The 17749-nt window shown below is 34.4% G+C and overlaps 2 protein-coding genes across 11 annotated transcripts; both read left to right on the top strand.

Moving 5' to 3' along the window:
* The first annotated feature begins 548 nt into the window (after positions 1-548).
* Mle (dosage compensation regulator mle) lies at positions 549-5455 on the top strand. 2 transcript variants are annotated; one of them, XM_078196481.1, is made up of 9 exons: positions 549-760; positions 843-1338; positions 1786-1832; positions 1903-2141; positions 2225-3866; positions 3951-4318; positions 4393-4662; positions 4735-4980; positions 5065-5455. In XM_078196481.1, exons 1-9 carry the CDS (start codon positions 682-684, stop codon positions 5440-5442), a joined length of 3765 nt encoding a protein of 1254 aa, XP_078052607.1. In that variant the 5' UTR covers positions 549-681; the 3' UTR covers positions 5443-5455. The 2 variants fall into 2 exon arrangements, with proteins under 2 accessions (XP_078052607.1, XP_078052608.1); XM_078196482.1 differs by lacking the exons at positions 549-760; positions 843-1338 and adding an exon at positions 1452-1686.
* Positions 5456-6450: 995 nt separating this feature from the next.
* Syd (JNK-interacting protein syd) lies at positions 6451-17708 on the top strand. 9 transcript variants are annotated; one of them, XM_078196478.1, is made up of 19 exons: positions 6451-6743; positions 7414-7730; positions 7898-8072; positions 8412-8819; positions 9034-9228; positions 9310-9345; positions 9840-9857; positions 9967-10024; positions 10100-10156; positions 10263-10598; positions 10701-10880; positions 12233-12434; positions 12592-13478; positions 13553-13772; positions 13853-14138; positions 14213-14410; positions 14638-14727; positions 14943-15000; positions 15877-16013. In XM_078196478.1, exons 2-19 carry the CDS (start codon positions 7422-7424, stop codon positions 15878-15880), a joined length of 3717 nt encoding a protein of 1238 aa, XP_078052604.1. In that variant the 5' UTR covers positions 6451-6743; positions 7414-7421; the 3' UTR covers positions 15881-16013. The 9 variants fall into 9 exon arrangements, with proteins under 9 accessions (XP_078052604.1, XP_078052603.1, XP_078052597.1 ...); XM_078196477.1 differs by having other exon boundaries at positions 14940-15000; XM_078196471.1 differs by lacking the exon at positions 14943-15000 and having other exon boundaries at positions 15877-17708.
* The last annotated feature ends 41 nt before the right edge of the window (positions 17709-17749 follow it).

The following is a 17749-nucleotide window of genomic DNA, read 5'->3' as shown; positions in this document are numbered from 1 at the left end:
GAAATATTATTTTGTCAAATTTGATCACTTAAGTAGAATAATTGTGTATTTCATATTTATAACATACATTACTGGATTTTTTAATGTTTAATTACGATCTATTGTATGGACGTATTTAAATAGATATTCTAATACAAATTATTATTTCACGAAGAAATTACTATATCTACAGGGTCACGTTGTAAATAAAGTTTCACTGGATAATATTATAAATAATAAGTCATAATGTATCGTACCTATGTAACAGGACAATTTCATTATAGACAATAATATTCCCTTATCTCTACGTACAATTATATTTGAAATAAAACATAATATGTATCTAATAAATTTAAAATAAACGTTAAATATTTATAATACGAGTTCATATCTGTACAATTTTTGTTCAATATGCAACATACATATATAATACGTAAATATTGGCTGTGTGTACGTATGTATACATATATATATATGTGCATTGCAAATTGGAAGAAGGATCAATGGTGGTGAGAACACGTACTAATACACGTAAAATTCGATAGTACATATGTACATAACTTCCGGTTCCGGCCGTCGCCATAAAAGAGGCGAAGTTTGTAGATTGAGTTTATATGTACACTTAGGTTATATGTACTGATTTTGTTGATCAAATACATAATAATATCTGCAGTATTTTAATCACATTATTAAAATTTAAAAATGGGTGATATAAAATCTTTTTTCCATCAATGGTGCGGAAGAAATAGCAAAGAACCGCAATTTGACGTCAGACCAACAGGTACTTTGAATTCTTTATATTACATTTACATTTAATTAGATATATGCCTGAATGTATTTACAAAATTGTCGTAACTATTCAGGACCAAAACATCGACAACGATTCTTATGCGAATTACGTGTATCTGGTTTTGATTATGTGGGTGCTGGAAACTCAACTAATAAGAAAGATGCTCAAGGCAATGCAGCCAGAGATTATGTTAACTATTTAGTGCGTACAGGATATGTAAATGCTAACGATGTTCCAAAGGATGCAGGAACTATTCAACCACGCGATACTGGTCCCACTAATCCAGAGTCTTATGGACCATCAAAATCTGTGTTTCAAGATGGAATGGGACCCAATGATATAGGTCAAGCTTACAGAGCTTACAATGAGCATGGTCAAGGCAATTATACTTACATGGATAGAATAGCCGATCAGAAAAAGGTTGAAGATGCAGAAGATGTTGATGTTAATTCTGGAATACATGGAAATTGGACTATTGAAAATGCTAAATCAAAACTTCATCAATTTATGCAATCTAACAAAATTAACGCTGATTACAAATATACCCCACTTGGCCCAGATCATACGAGGTATGGGTTGTTTCAATGTAGCTGTTTATTTTTGCACTGGATCGGATTTATCACTGCTAGAAACATGATATTGCAAGTCTGTTTATATTAAGACTTTTCCAATGGAAAATGAAGCAACCGCATGAGTGATTTTTCTACCATTTGAAATTGATTAAGACCATTCTGGAGTACACTATTTAATTGTTCTTGATGCTGGTACAAAAGAAAAAAATTGCTTTCTCTTGTGCACAGATGAAGATAATGTTTAACCAAAACTTTTATTGAAACAATTCAATAACGGTTCTGGTGCAATTAATCATACAAACTTATTACAATGTGCTCCAATGTGGTCTTGGATATTTTCAAATGGTAAGTTTGTACTGATGTTATTGTTATCTAACAAGTATACTACAATAAAAAATAAATACATGTAAAATATTAATAATAAGGATCTGCATTTTTTCTTAGGAGTTTCATGGCTGAAATGACATTTTATGTAAAACAACTTGGAAGAAGTACGTTGCTATATTCAAATATTTATGGGGATTTATCTATTACAATAAATATTAATAAAAAAAATTCTAGATGTTACTGGTCGTGAAACTGGTTCAAATAAGCAGACAGCTTCTAAGAGTTGTGCTTTGTCTCTTGTTCGACAATTATATCATCTTGGTGTTATCGAAGCATTTAGTGGTACTCTAAAGAAGAATAAAGATGCTGAACAAATAAAACCATATCCAGTCAAAATTTCACCAGAAGTGGAAAGTCAGATTCACGACGTTTTGTCATGTTTAAATGTAAAACCTGTTTCAGTGAATATTGAGGTACATCTATTCATTGTAATCTCATTCACAAGAAATTAATATTTTATATAAAATGTTGAGATATGTATAAATTGATTTTATAGCCATCAGAGATAAAACAAGAAGATAGCAACTCTATGTCTGCTGTATCTTTATTAACCAATCAAGTATTGGATGATTTTATTTCATCTGTACCACAACCTGCTGGAGTAGTAAGTTGGTCTCCGCCACAACAAAACTGGAATCCTTGGACTGGCTGTAATATAGACGAAGGACCGTTAGCCACAATGACTTTGGAACAACTTTCAGATGATTTGCAACATGAACAACGTGAAAGACTTCAGCAAGATGACAATTTACAAAAGAGCATGAAAGACAGATCTTCATTACCTGTTTTCTCGATGAAAAATGAAATAATGAATGCTATTCACGAAAATCCTATAATTATTATTCGTGGTAATACAGGATGTGGTAAAACAACCCAAGTGTGTCAGTTTATTTTAGATGATTATATTGCATCAGGCCAAGGAGCATTTTGTAGTATTGCAATTACACAGCCTAGAAGAATATCTGCCGTATCTGTAGCCGATCGAGTTTCTATAGAAAGATGTGAAACTTTAGGACAATCTGTAGGATATTCTGTACGATTTGAATCTTGTTTGCCGAGACCATATGGCAGTATAATGTTTTGCACTGTTGGTGTACTTTTACGAAAGCTGGAAGGCGGCTTGAGAGGCGTATCTCACGTTATAGTAGATGAAATTCACGAACGTGATGTAAATTCCGACTTCATTATGGTTGTCCTTCGCGACATGATCCATATGTATCCAGATTTGCGAATCATTCTAATGTCTGCTACAATTGACACAACTTTATTTAGCAGATATTTTAATAATTGTCCAGTGATAGAAATACCAGGCAGAGCTTATCCTGTCCAACAATATTATTTAGAAGATTGCGTACAATTGACAAATTTTGTACCGCCTATGGATACCAAAAAACGTAAAAATCGAGACTCAGATGATTTACCAACAGATGGGGAACCAGATGAAAATTTGAATAAAGTAGTTAGTAGTAATTATTCTATACAAACGAAAAATGCTATGGCACAGCTTAGTGAGAAAGAAATAAGTTTCGAACTAATAGAGGCTCTGTTGAAATACATCAAAGACCAAGGTATTCCTGGCGCAGTGTTAATTTTCCTACCTGGTTGGAATTTAATATTTGCATTAATGAAACATCTACAACAACATCCTATTTACGGAGGATCGAGTTACGTAATTATACCCTTACATTCTCAATTACCCAGGGAAGACCAACGCAAAGTTTTTGATCCAGTATCACAGGGAATTACAAAAATTATTCTATCCACAAATATCGCTGAAACATCAATTACTATCAACGATGTAGTGTATGTGATAGATTCCTGTAAAGCTAAAATGAAGTTATTTACTTCTCACAATAATATGACAAACTACGCTACAGTTTGGGCAAGTAAAACAAATTTGGAACAGAGAAAGGGACGAGCAGGTCGCGTAAGACCTGGATTTTGTTTTCATCTATGTTCTAAAGCACGTTTCGATAAAATGGATGAACATATGACACCCGAAATGTTTAGAACACCTTTACACGAATTAGCATTAAGCATTAAGTTATTACGATTAGGTAGTATAGGAAAGTTCTTGTCAAAAGCAATTGAACCGCCACCAATAGATGCTGTAATAGAAGCAGAGGTGATATTGCGCGGTATGTTTCTTATTTGAAACATTAATATGTTTATTTGTCATACTTTTTATGTTTAAAACTATAAATCATTTATCTTTATTGCAGAAATGAAATGTTTAGACGAGAACGATGAACTAACACCACTTGGTAAAATATTAGCTCGTTTACCTATAGAACCACGTTTAGGTAAAATGATGATTCTGGGCTGTATTTTTCGTGTGGGCGATGCTTTGTCTACGATGGCGGCGAACAGTACAACGTTTCCAGAAGTGTACAATATGGGTCCTGATACCAAACGTTTGACCACTCAACAGAAGTGGTTCGCTGGTGCAAGATACAGTGACCACGTGGCAATGTTACATGCATTCCAAGCTTGGGAAGAAGCTAGGGCTGGTGGTGAATATGCAGAGCAAGCATTCTGTGATTCAAAAAATTTGAGTGTACCTACATTAAGGGTCACTTGGGAGGCTAAGGTAGATTTTAATATTTATTATATACTTGCGAATTCATTGTATAATAATATGTTTATAATATGTTTCGTTTGCAGAACCAGTTACAAGCACTTCTACAAAGTGCCGGTTTTCCAGAAGAAACTTTATGCCCCACACCATTAAATTATCAAGCTGGTGCCGATGTACGCCTCGACACTGTTACAGCTTTATTATGCATGGGTCTTTATCCAAATGTTTGTTATCACAAAGAGAAAAGAAAGGTTCTTACTACTGAATCTAAAGCAGCTTTGATCCATAAAACATCAGTAAATTGTAGCAATTTCGAGCAAAACTTTCCATTTCCATTCTTTGTATTTGGAGAAAAGGTAGAATAATATTTTCTTTTACATTTATTTATAAATTGTATGTAGACGTTAATATTCTATATCTGCCTGTAGATTCGTACAAGAGCAGTTTCTTGTAAGCAGCTAACTATGGTGTCTCCAATTCACTTATTATTATTTGGTTCCCGAAAAGTTGAGTACGTCGATGGCGTAGTAAAACTTGATAATTGGATTAATTTAGAAATGAATCCAAATCATGCAGCTGCGATAGTTGCATTGCGACCTGCATTGGAAAGTCTCGTTGTGAAAGCTGCAAAAGAACCAGAGACTATTTTAGAACTAACGTCTAACGAAGAAAAAGTATTATTCTATAATAGTATCCCCACGCATAAGTTTACAATTTCAAATAATACAAATTAATGAATACCTCATTTCTTTTTACAGGTACTCAGTTTAATTAAGACATTATGTGGAATGAATGCGTGTCGTTATGAACTCGATCAAATTACGGGAGGTGGTTTCCAATCGCGAAGGCCACCCAGAGGACACTTAACTGGCTTTCATCCAGAAGGTATTCCTATGAAAATAATGCGAGGAAGAGGTGGTTTTCGCGGATCTCCTCGTTTCGGCAATGGAGGTGGTAGTGGAAACTTCGGCAACGAAGGTGGTTACGGCAATGGCGGTGGCGGTGGAAGTTTCCAAAGAAATAATAATTTCAGTGGTTTTCGAGGTGGAGCAAGTAGAGGCTATGGAACCTTTAATTCGCGAGGAAGAGACGGTGGAAACTGGGGCGGAAGAGGTGGCTTCCGCGGCCGTTATTAACCATAGGGTTGAATAACCCTTCGCTTAAGGCTAGTAAAAATTGACTGCAACATGTAATCGATAAATTAAGTATAAATATATATCGTTTTTCATTTACGTAAAACAGTAGTTGCTCCATTAGCGTTTTTGTTTTTTACATTTAGATGAAATTGCAAGACATGAAATATTTCTACGTACAGAGTTTGTTTTAGTTGATTTATCGATTTAAATATACCAAAATTGATTTAGTTTATTCAAACGTTTATACTCGAGACATTAGAGACTAGGAATATGGAGATAAGTTGATTCACAAATGAAAATGAGAATTCTTATATTTGTATTTTGCTTGAGTGTATTGTATATACTGAGATCAAACTAATCTCTATTAACCAATGTATTTCGTGTCCATTGACAGTATTATCCAGTATGTCTGTTATTATATACAGAAATTTTAATTTTCATTTTTGAATGATTTATCTCCTTATTGTGTTTAACTTCCAGATGAATTAGTTAAGTAAACAAAATTAAGAATTCTCCTTTGTATCTGAAGATGATTACATATTGTAAGAGTGAATATTGTACCATCCTAATACTTATCCATGCTTTACCTTTACGGTATTACATTTTTGAAATTACATGTTTTTTTTTTTTAAATAAAATATAAACTGTATTATTTCTATAAATAACAGTACAAATAAAGCTTTACATATTATAGAATGGTCTTGATGTATTGAATACGCGTAATCGCTAAGGTCCAATAAGTGTACGTATGATAAGTATGTAGTGCAAGAAGATAGCTAATTGTAGGGTCTACTTAAAATATGCCACGTAGATTACATTACGAATCTATTAGAGATAAGGCGCAGTTCAGTGATTATCCAATAGATTCACGGAAACGCAAACGTAATGAAGGCATGGCCATCTGCTGGGCGTAGAGGAAGTAGAAAAATAAGTTTCCATATCTCGATGGTTTCGTAGCTCTATTTCTGAACACGTCAAGAGTTAACGTACATAAGTCTGCAGCATTGGTCAGTAGAACATCGTGGAAAAGATGGCGAAAGTCTACGCGTAAAGTCGATCGTCAACAGAGTTGACAGAAACTAATGAAATCGGCTGATGTCAAATGTGATAGGCGTGATGTACGAAAAATGTTCACTCTAGTCCGCGCCGACCTGGTGCGTTTCGTGTGATCTGGTCGATTGCTTTGCACGAGCATTCTAAATTGAGTGCGGAAACGACGGGAGGAGAAAAAAACGGGGAACCAAGAAATTTAAGTTGTTGCGAAACGTCACAGATCACAACACGGAACGGGCTACTTCAAGGCAAGACGTTCCACTTCGTTCTCAGTGGAAGTTCCCAAATATAAAAATAGTGATAATGCGAACGACTTCTGTATTACCGGGCTCCAAAGTTCTACGCGATGGAGTCGCGATGACCTGAATCAATCTTCTCTCTTTCGAAAAGTGTATCCTGATTTTGAATTGTGTTTCGTGCGAGGTTATGTCCAGTTTTGCGTCTGACATTTGGTTCTTTTGCAAATTTTTTTGAAGGCGGATATTTCAGTTGTATTTAGCAATTAATGCGACTTTGAATCACGATTAATCTTGGATTGCATTTAAAGATTATTTTTCGTTTTTAACAATGCCCTGCCGTTCGAATCTCTCGTAAATAAATTTTGCGAAATATTATCCCAAGTACTAGCAGTTTAAGAGTTGAGTGAAATAATATCATTTCTATATTTTACTAATACGATCCAGTGAACACCACTTGCTCATATATGCAGTATGATTCGTAGACTTTTTCTATTATTGTGCAATAACGTTTCTGACGTGTTATAGTTACTTCGTAATATTAGTTTCTTTCTTGGCAAAATGCCTAAAAAGCAGTTTCAGACATATTCAGTTATACTTTGTCCAAAGTGAAAAATGGAATATAATTTTGTGTTAATTAAGTAAAATAATTCCATGTTTATTTTAAATTTTCATGTTACAGGTGTACAAATGAGTCAAATAGAAATGGATCAGGAAACAGTGTACGGAACACACGAGGACAGTCATGTGGTCATGTCGGAAAAAGTACAGACCCTGGCTGGCAGTATTTATCAAGAGTTCGAAAAAATGATTGCTCGTTATGACGAAGACGTGGTGAAAGATTTAATGCCACTCCTAGTCAATGTTCTAGAATGTCTAGACATATCTTATACCGAAAATCAGGAACGCGAGGTTGAATTAGAATTATTAAGGGAAGACAATGAGCAATTAGTTACACAATATGAAAGAGAGAAACAATTGAGGAAAACATCTGATCAGGTACCAACATTTCATTTTCTATATTATAGTAGATTTTAATCTTAATATGTTGATTAGTGCAATATACATACACAAATCTTTGTTCTAGTCTTGTCCATGTGTAAATAATAAAAGTTAGCATAAAATACTACATTAGACAAATCTAACATGTATCTTCTCTAAATTAGAAACTGCTTGAGCTTGAAGATGCTGCGGAGGATGAAAGGAAAGACCTTTTATTAAAAATTGATAGCTTGGAATCAATAGTAAGGATGTTGGAATTGAAGACAAAGAATTCACATGATCACGGTACAAATGCCAATGGCTCTACCAGTCCATTCCTTCACAGAACATCCCTCTACAGTAGAGTAGAATAATTTTTTTTGTTTTATGTTCATTTAATTGTTTAGTGGGTTAAATTTGATTGGACATACTGGGAAATGGATCTTTTGCATGCAAATTATAAATCTTTTTGTTTGGAAATGCTTTATTTATCTGGCTACTTATTGTGGTGGTGATTTTTTTATTGTATTACCTTTTTGTTTTATTGTTTAAGGTATCTTCTTAACTTGCTCCGTTTTCCGGATGGAAGTATATTTGTGTACTTAATTTTATTTAGACTTAGAGTGTGTTCTGTCATAATTAATCCTTACAATTAAATTAATATCTTAGGTATGGATTTCAATTTTTGTGTTTGTTTAGTTGTTCGTCTTGAAGAAAAAGAGGCAGAGTTAAAACGAGATTATACCCGGCTGCATGAAAGATACACAGAGTTATTTAAAACGCATGTAGATTATATGGAGAGAACGAAGATGTTAGTTGGAAGTACGGAGAGATTAGAAAATGCGACTAGTGGTCGTGGTCCATCCCGTTTACCATCTCTTGGAATGGCTCATATGTCTAGGAGTTCTGGACCATTGAGTTATGGTTTTCAGAGTTTAGAAGCTAGTATGAATGAGGAAGAAGTTCAAGAGGAAAGCCCGCCAAATGCTGCTAATTTAAGAACTGAAATGTTAGACAGCAGTAGTGAAGCTGCTATAGAAACCTCTGATAAAAGTCAATTAACTGATAAACCAGCACAAGAGAATAAAACCACGGCAATTTCCAGACGTACGTTGAAATCTTAAGCTTTCGTTAACCACTTCTTCCATTAAAATGGACGGAAATAAATTTAATTGAAAACTAAAAAAGATTTTAGTTCGAGTGTACTTGAATTAGTTATCAAAATTTTTTAGTTTTCAATCAATATCACTCCCCTCTATTTTGATAGAGGTGGGTGGATGGTCTGGGACACCCTGTATATTTCTGTTTCACTTGCATGTAGATGAAAGTCCAGAAACAGAAGCACCTCCAATGTTAGTTACACCAACATCACCAACGGTAGAGAAACTGACTACAATGCCAAGTGGAAGGAGTAGGACTGAAAGAGAACAACGAAGTGGCAACACATTATACCAGGAACTTAGTTTTCAAGATGCTGATGCTCTGGGTGAAATGGATGAAGGAGCAGATATTACAGGTAATTATTGTGAAGTGTTTAGAAAATAATTTGGTTTTAATATTTTTTTTTGTAACTAATACTCCCTCCTTAAAATCTTAGGTAGTTGGGTTCATCCTGGAGAGTATGCATCGTCGGGTATGTCTCATAAAATAACCAAAATTTATTTAACTATATCATGGTTTATTAATTCTTCGAGTTCTAACTAATATATGTAAATAGAAGGCCATATCTCATACATATCATGTATGTGACCATTGATCAAACATGCATGTCCAATCTACTAACACCATCCGTGGGTTTCATAAACATTAAAAAATTTTATAAGTAAATTCACGTTATTTTCTGCATTTTAGCAACTGATTTTCTTAAATAATTCAAATTGGAACTCTGAAGTGTTAATAATAAAAATTACAAAAAGTTAGCAGGCATGAAAATATAATTCATATTTTAATGCAATGCTATATATGCGTAGGGTATTTCTCTATAAGTGGTACAATTTTTACATTTGGGCACAACTTATTTACTTAGAAATAAGCTACGTTTAAGTCATATTAAATACGAAATACTAATGCATTCTATGTTTTATTGTTTTCGCTTTGTTATGTCGCATGATATAATAAATCCTCCAGTCAGTGACAACTTTTTCGGTAAGATATTACTACCTTTGCTTTAAAAATGATTATATTTTATAAGATCTTATATTAACTCTATTGCTACTAAATTTAAAGTAATTAAACGATAAAAATATTTCATTAGGAATGGGTAAAGAAGTGGAGAATCTTATCATGGAAAATAATGAACTTTTGGCCACAAAGTGAGTGTTTTATAAATACTCTACTGATATAATCATTCTGTTGTTCGTGTATACTTAAACTTTGTTATTTTATAGGAATGCGCTCAACATTGTTAAAGATGACTTAATTATTAAAGTGGATGAGCTTACGAGGTAATTAATATTGCGGCCAAATTTTATAAATAACTTTTGCCATTTCCTGATATGGTAATATGTGGTATTAATATTGAATTGTACTGATGGAGAATGTCTTTTTCAGTGAACAAGAAATATTGCGCGAAGAAGTTCGAGGTTTACAACAAGCTAGAGAACGTTTACGCCAGAAAGTCGTTGCCCTTGAAGAAGAATTGAAAAAAGTTAAAGAAGAAGTCGAAGCAGCAGCAAAAGCAGCCAAAAGTGATGATGAGGAAGATGTACCTTTGGCACAAAGAAAAAGGTTTACCAGAGTGGAGATGGCTAGGGTACTTATGGAAAGAAACCAGTACAAGGAACGTTTAATGGAACTTCAAGAAGCAGTTAGATGGACGGAAATGATAAGAGCTAGCAAGACTGATCCTTCTAATATGTCGGGAGGAAAAGGTTCAGTGTGGAAGTTGTTAGTATCGTTATTATCAAAACATAAGATAATTCTATTTTGGCACATTTGTCATTTTATCGTAAGTAAATCATAATTTGTATTTTATTTTTCTGAGAGCAGTTTTAGTAGTCTCTTTACACCAACTACGGAACGAGCAGCTTTGGTTCGAGGACCACACACAATATCTCAAATTAGGTACAGCGCACCAACGAATCAAGTTGTTCCAGTACCACCCTTGGACAGCATGCGTAGACGTACGTTGAAAGGTCGCCATGAGATTTTCGACCAGGGAGACACCATGTGAGAAATCAATCAAATTCTATACACGCACTTAGATATTAATATCAGTTTAAAACTGAAAACCTGCCAAATTTGTCTCTATCATTTAAACTTAGAAACTCGTTTCTTTGTCGTTATGCTCTCTTTTTAACCCCAGTACGATGCTGTGATTATTCTACTATGAAAGTTTTCTATGAACATTATGACACAAGTTTAATGCATAAATTAATCTAATTTTATAGTATTGAAGTTGTCCAGAGGACAGAAAATGAGGAAGGTTTTTATACTTTTTATGGGACAGTGCGAGATCCTTATTTTCAAATAATCTTTGAATCGACGTCATCTTTACAGATTAGAGTCCCCTTTGGTCAGTTGGGATCCATAATCTTTTGTCGCGACTCTCAATTAGTCTTGATCATTCTTAAAAGATGTGAGTCAATTCTAAATCATTTTTTGCCTGAGCGATTTGCAAATGTGATGGTTGTTTAACAAATTCTTGTTACAATTCCCACTTCACCTGCCAATCTTTTTTAATAAAAAGAATGACTCTGGGTGTGTATAAATATAAATAGGAATTATGACGAAATGCACACAGACACAATTTTTCTCTTTTGACGATCTTGTTCTTAAAGAGTATACTTATTTTTAGTTTTATTTTTCATACATACGGAAAATTGTAAATTATTGTATGTATATTGAAATGAGACATATATACTCAAATATATATGTGTGTATATATGAATTCACTACTTGCCATAATCGTTAAAATATTTGGTTATAGTATTTACAATTTAGTGAAGTAAATTATTTGTTATTGCAAATTCAAGCTTCAAAAGCAATAGATTTGTAAATAATAATTTGTACATTTTTGAAAAGAATAATAATACACGATCATCATTGATCAACAAATAAACGGAGTTTTGACTATATTATAAACATGGCTTTTATTTCACTCTTGTTCTGCGCTTTAATTTTTCGTTCGGGTTACAACTTTGCCTCTCCTTCATGGTGTTGTCAAGAGATACCTGGTATTTCTGGTTTTTGGTGGGGTGCTTATTGGCCAGCAGGTAAATCTGTTCTGCTCTATGTCTAACAATTCGCTTCTAAACCTTGGAAATGAATATGTATCAGTGTGCAAGTTGTAATGAAGCTGAACATTAGAAACATTGGAAAGAACAGTCAATTTAAACCTCCGTATTGATTCAAGAATGTATGCAGTGATCGAGGAACTCTTCGTAGGAACAAATGGTTGAACAAACAACAGAGCGTTCAGTAAATCTTACTAACTTCTATAATTAAACATGCTAATTTTGATAGTTTCTATTTTTTTTTTTAAATTAAACGATTAATTTATATCCAACACATTTTTTCAGATCTTCCGAGAAACTCGTAGCCAGACGCGCACATGAACGAAGAGAGCAATATCGGCAAGTTCGTGCACATGTTAGAAAAGAAGATGGTCGATTGCAAGCTTACGGATGGAGTTTACCAGGAAAACCAAGCGCTCCTGTTAGACAACCTGTTCCTGTGCCCGTTTATTGTAGACCTTTACAGGAATCAGAACCTGGCATGAAGGTAAATTCTATATTTTACTGTAATAACTAACTATATACCAAGAATGATATACAGATGTCGTATATGATTCATGATATGAGCCAATGATGCTATTTAATAGATTATAATGCTTCCTCAAATAAGTAATTTTTTGTCATACTTTTTTTATCTTATGCAGATATGGTGTGGTGCTGGTGTAAATTTAAGTGGGGGTAAAACACGTGATGGTGGTTGTATGATTGGAGGCAGTGTGTTCTATGCTGCTGAAGCTCAAGAAGTAAGTACTAACTCAAAGAATGAAGCTGAGGATGCTGTTGAACATTTGGATAAAGAGCTTCAGGAAAATGAAAATCAGAGGTTGGAAGCAGAACGTTTAGAACAACAACTCAGCTCTTTAGTTTGGATCTGTACATCGACTCAGAATATCAGAATGATGGCTAAAGTGACTGTGATAGACGCTAATAATCCAGCCGAAATTTTGGAGGTTTTTAATGTTTGCCAAGGACATTTACTTTGCATCGCAAGTGTACCTGGAGCCAAAGAGAGTGATTATGCTCAATCAGCTAACGAAGACCCAGTTCGAACTGCCAATGGAGTAATGGATGTCGACGACTATGAAGTAAACGTTAATACAGATGTTGAACAGAACAATCAGAAAATTAAGCAAGACATTGAGGAATCTTCTGAGAAAAAAGATTCAGATAGTATCTCTGAAGAAAAAAATAACGAAATTGTCGAGAAATCTGATGATAGTAATCAGAATACTACAACCGAGCCACAGAGTTTGGAGAGTATTGACAGTGAAACAATAAATCTTGGAAAAGTACAGTTTGTCAAATCTAGTGCAGAGGTACCATCCTTGCGAGCAGGAGAACAGGAAAGTATGAACGAGGAGAACCAAATAAAGGATCCTGAAGTAGATACTCCAATGCATAAAATGTCTTCAATACAACCAACTATGTGGCTTGGTGCTCAAAACGGCGCAGTGTTTGTTCATTCAGCTGTAGCTAATTGGCCAATTTGTTTACATTCTGTAAAATTGAAGGATGCTGCACTAGCCATTGTGTATGTATATATTGATGCAATTAGTACTTAATGTATTTAATAATCATTATATAAAACACTATTTATTTCTTTAGACATGTTCAAGGTCGAGTTCTTGTCGCACTTGCTGATGGAAGTGTAGCATTATTTAGAAGAGGTGTTGATGGTCAATGGGATTTATCTCAGTATCACGTAATCACTTTGGGAAATCCACAACATTCAATCAGGTGCATGACCGCTGTTAGTGGTAAAACTGTATGGTGCGGATATAGGAATAAAATTCATGTAATAGATCCAGTTTCGATGACTGTTGAGGTACACATATTCATATTGATAAATAATATTATATACATATATGTATATTTTATAATATACTGATTATATTATATTGTCAGTGCACTGTAGACGCTCATCCACGTCGAGAATCACAAGTGAGACAATTAGCTTGGTTGGGTGAAGGTGTGTGGGTGAGCATTCGACTGGATTCAACATTGAGGCTCTATCACGCGCATACGTATCAACATCTTCAAGATGTCGATATTGAACCTTATGTTAGCAAAATGCTTGGAACTGGGAAGCTCGGTTTTTCTTTCGTAAGAATTACCGCATTGCTCATTTCCTCGAATAGGCTGTGGATTGGTACAGGAAATGGAGTAATAATTTCAGTTCCTTTATCTGAGAGTAAGTAGATAATGATTTTTTTTGTATAAATTTTCAAATCTAAAATTTATTTATAAAATTCTTATACGATATAGATGCTGGTGGTTCAATGGCAGTGTCCAGAATTCAAGCTGTAAGTGGTAAAAATGATGCCCCAGGAGTTGGTGTTAGAATCTTTGCATCGGACCGGGGAGTTACACCTGGAAGTTTTATACCATATTGTAGTATGGCTCATGCACAACTTAGCTTCCACGGGCATAGAGATTCGGTGAAAATGTTTGTTGCTGTACCTGGTAAGTAAATAACTATAACAATAAAGAAATATGTCTTCATCTCTTTATATATTAATACTCAATGTTTAATCATTTTTACTTTCCAGTCACAGCCATTTACGATTATGCCCACACATTCATTAGGCTGTTTTTGTCTCTATTACTATCCATCTCCAATTATCAAAATATCATTCATCGAAAACTTTTCTTTTTCGTTATTTATGATTCCTCTTTTTAAATCTCTATAGGTCACGGTGGTCAAAGTGCATTATCAGATGGTTCTCAACCAGCCATGCTGGTCCTTTCAGGAGGCGAAGGCTATATAGATTTCAGAGTTGGTAAGTAATCGTACAGTAAATAAACGTACAGTTTTTTTTATATTAAACAGTTCCATTAATCATCTGCTCGAAATCTTTAAGACCATGGGAAATCAAGTCTGTTAGATACTGCTTTTATGCAAAAAAATTGTTGTTCTGCAACCTTTGTTTCATGAATGTAAAAGAAAAACGTATAATGAAATTATTATTTCATGCGATTATAATACTTCCAGCAGATGAGGCGGAAGACGAGAGTGACGTGGCTACACATCTAATTGTATGGCAGTTGGTCAGGTATGCCCCCAGAGAAAATCGAAAAGCGGTTAATGGGTGTTTTCATCAATTCACATAAGCATTTGTACGATTGAATGGATCAATTATCTGTTATTGATCATTGAAACTATGTACTAACTATTGAGAGTATGTTCTATGCACGATGTAATGAGATTCAACTAACAAGTCCACAAGTAGATAGATACTCTAACCTGATATCGAAAAAAATGTTACGTTTCACTTCTAGTTTCTTTTAAAAAAAAATAGGTACATCATTTGTATCTGTGTAAATCCACAAAAATTTCAATTACATTCAATGCTACCAGGTTGAAATAATTGTTTGCCTTTGTACAGCGCTTCTATGAACTTATATCTTCATAATCTTTATTAATACAAAACGAATACTGTGTCTGCACTTCCATTCCTTAAAGCAACTATACACCGTACCATTATCTGCTTTCTTCATTCTCTGGGGGTCGGGAATTTCCAGCTGACATTTATCGTACTGTACAAACAGCAGGCGACAATCGCACTTCTTCTTTTAATTATACAATTCTTCGAACAAATTCTTATATAAAACAACATCCAATACAATTTCTATAGGAATGATAGTAAAAGTTAAAATTTGTGTAATTCTGCATATTGTAAATAGTATTACCAGAGAAATTTAAATTTGATCCAGATAGTTATACTTAGAAAAGAAATTCGATATTTTTACCGTAAGCTATGAAAAAAATTAGTTATTAATATATAGTGGCGAAAAAACAACTTTCGTTTATCATACAGTCATTAAATCAATATTTTTTAAATGTCTTGGATTGTGTTTGATAACATATGGTAACATTAATCATGGATTATAAATATTATCACCCCATTGATGGCTTATTACTTGTTTAGGTGACGGAGATGAAACAGAAGAGAGCATGGAACGGTCCAACAGTGTTGTCACAACGAATGCTGAAGAACATGGAGAACAGAGTCATCTGATCGTGTGGCAGGTACAAAGTCCTGTACCAGTGCCAATAAATGGATAATCAAGAAACATTGAAAACGTGCTGATCCCGACGTATGGTCCAGCTTTAATTTCTATGCACGATTGAGGCATCCGGATGATTCCCGTGTGTGTGTTTTCCGGTCATCGAGAATACTATTCACTTCTAAGTGAAATGCGTCGAACTAATGTTTCGTCTATTCGGTTCCATTAGCACTAGCTATTGTATTGAATCATTGCGAACGAATTTCATAAGAACAAAAACGGAAGAAATACACTGTTTCAAAGTGCTAGTGGATTATTTTCGACGTTAATTGCACGGATATCCGTGTGCCGATAAGTTTCCTCATAGTTTCTCGCGATATTCAAAGAGAAACTAAGTTCGTTAGATGAGGAAATGTTTTTTTTTTAAATTAAAGATCATAATTAGAATCTCTTAACTTAAAGCTTGTAATCCTTAGCTTCTATTTAAAATGCATCTTTTAAAAATACCTATCGGCATACTAAATCTTTCTTGCGCAACGATAAAATAATCTATCAACAAAAATTATTTTAACGATCTTATATGCATCGGTGCATTGCTGAACATACAGTTCTCACAGTTTTATTCGAAAACAACTACGTCCATGAGACGTACGTATCGCGTCCTGTACCTAAAAGCTTCTGAATCGTCTTGGAGTCGATCATGATTAAGTAATACAGAAAATAAATAGCGTTTATATTGCCGCCGGTCAATGTGATAACCGATAAAGATACGGGGCAATAAATTGTCAATGCTGCCGTGACGTTTGCTATCCTGACCGTTAATAATATCTTGAGCACCAGCGAAAGGTGCAGAAGACTTTTTATGTAGGGGTGCGATATGCAACTCGACTCGGACAGCGTTTAGGCATAATATATTGTACATTGTTTCAGTTAGAGAATATATTATTTTCCAGACCTAAATGGTTTAATTCGCGTCCAATATATACATATATGAAATGTAATATATTTTTTATGTTCTGCTAACAATCTGTAACATCACGTGTAAAACACGTGCGCCAGCTTTCTTCGGACTTTGCCGACGGTCTCAGAGAATGAATTTTCATTCGTGTACATAATTAATCGTGAGATGTTTATAGCGCGTCGTGTAAACACTTTAATTTATATTATTCTCAATTAATTCACTCTATTTTGTCGATGAACGAAATAGAGACTATTCCACAGTGGTGCAGAGCACACGATGAGGGTAGGACTATTTCTTGTCACTGATCGCTGCAACTTTACTTTCATCGTCAACACGCATATGTATTCCCACCAACCCTTTTAACTACCAAAGACAAGAAACGACCTTTAATTGTATTCTTTGTACGATTTTTAGCGAGGATGGTTTTAAAGCTGTGTGTCTAGACCGATGTAGCGAATTTTAACTAGATGCAGACTTCTTGCATTCGGGATTACAAGAGAGTCGCCGACACATTGGCTTACGAGATTTTTGTAAATTTCCTATGTTTAGCGTCGGAATGATGATATTCAAGGTGTGTGTACGATGTGTAAGGGCTGCGCATATATTGTGCGAGCTCGCTTTTGGTGTCGAGCTCGGAATTGTACCTGGCTCAGATGAAGCTGCAATGGCGTTAATAAAGAAAGTTGCGAAACAGGAATACACTACTGTATATTATTGCGCTTATTATGTACATCGTCGAGATTGGTCTTATAAATCGTGTGTTAAGACTTTATTTTAAATTTGGTTTCTATTTATATCATCAAAATACAGTCATCTCTCAATTTAAGAGCTTG

This window comes from Augochlora pura, chromosome 2 (assembly GCF_028453695.1).
Source record: "Augochlora pura isolate Apur16 chromosome 2, APUR_v2.2.1, whole genome shotgun sequence".
In the NCBI taxonomy this organism is placed as follows: Eukaryota; Metazoa; Arthropoda; class Insecta; order Hymenoptera; family Halictidae; genus Augochlora; species Augochlora pura.
This window is presented reverse-complemented; position numbering and strand designations above follow the sequence as displayed.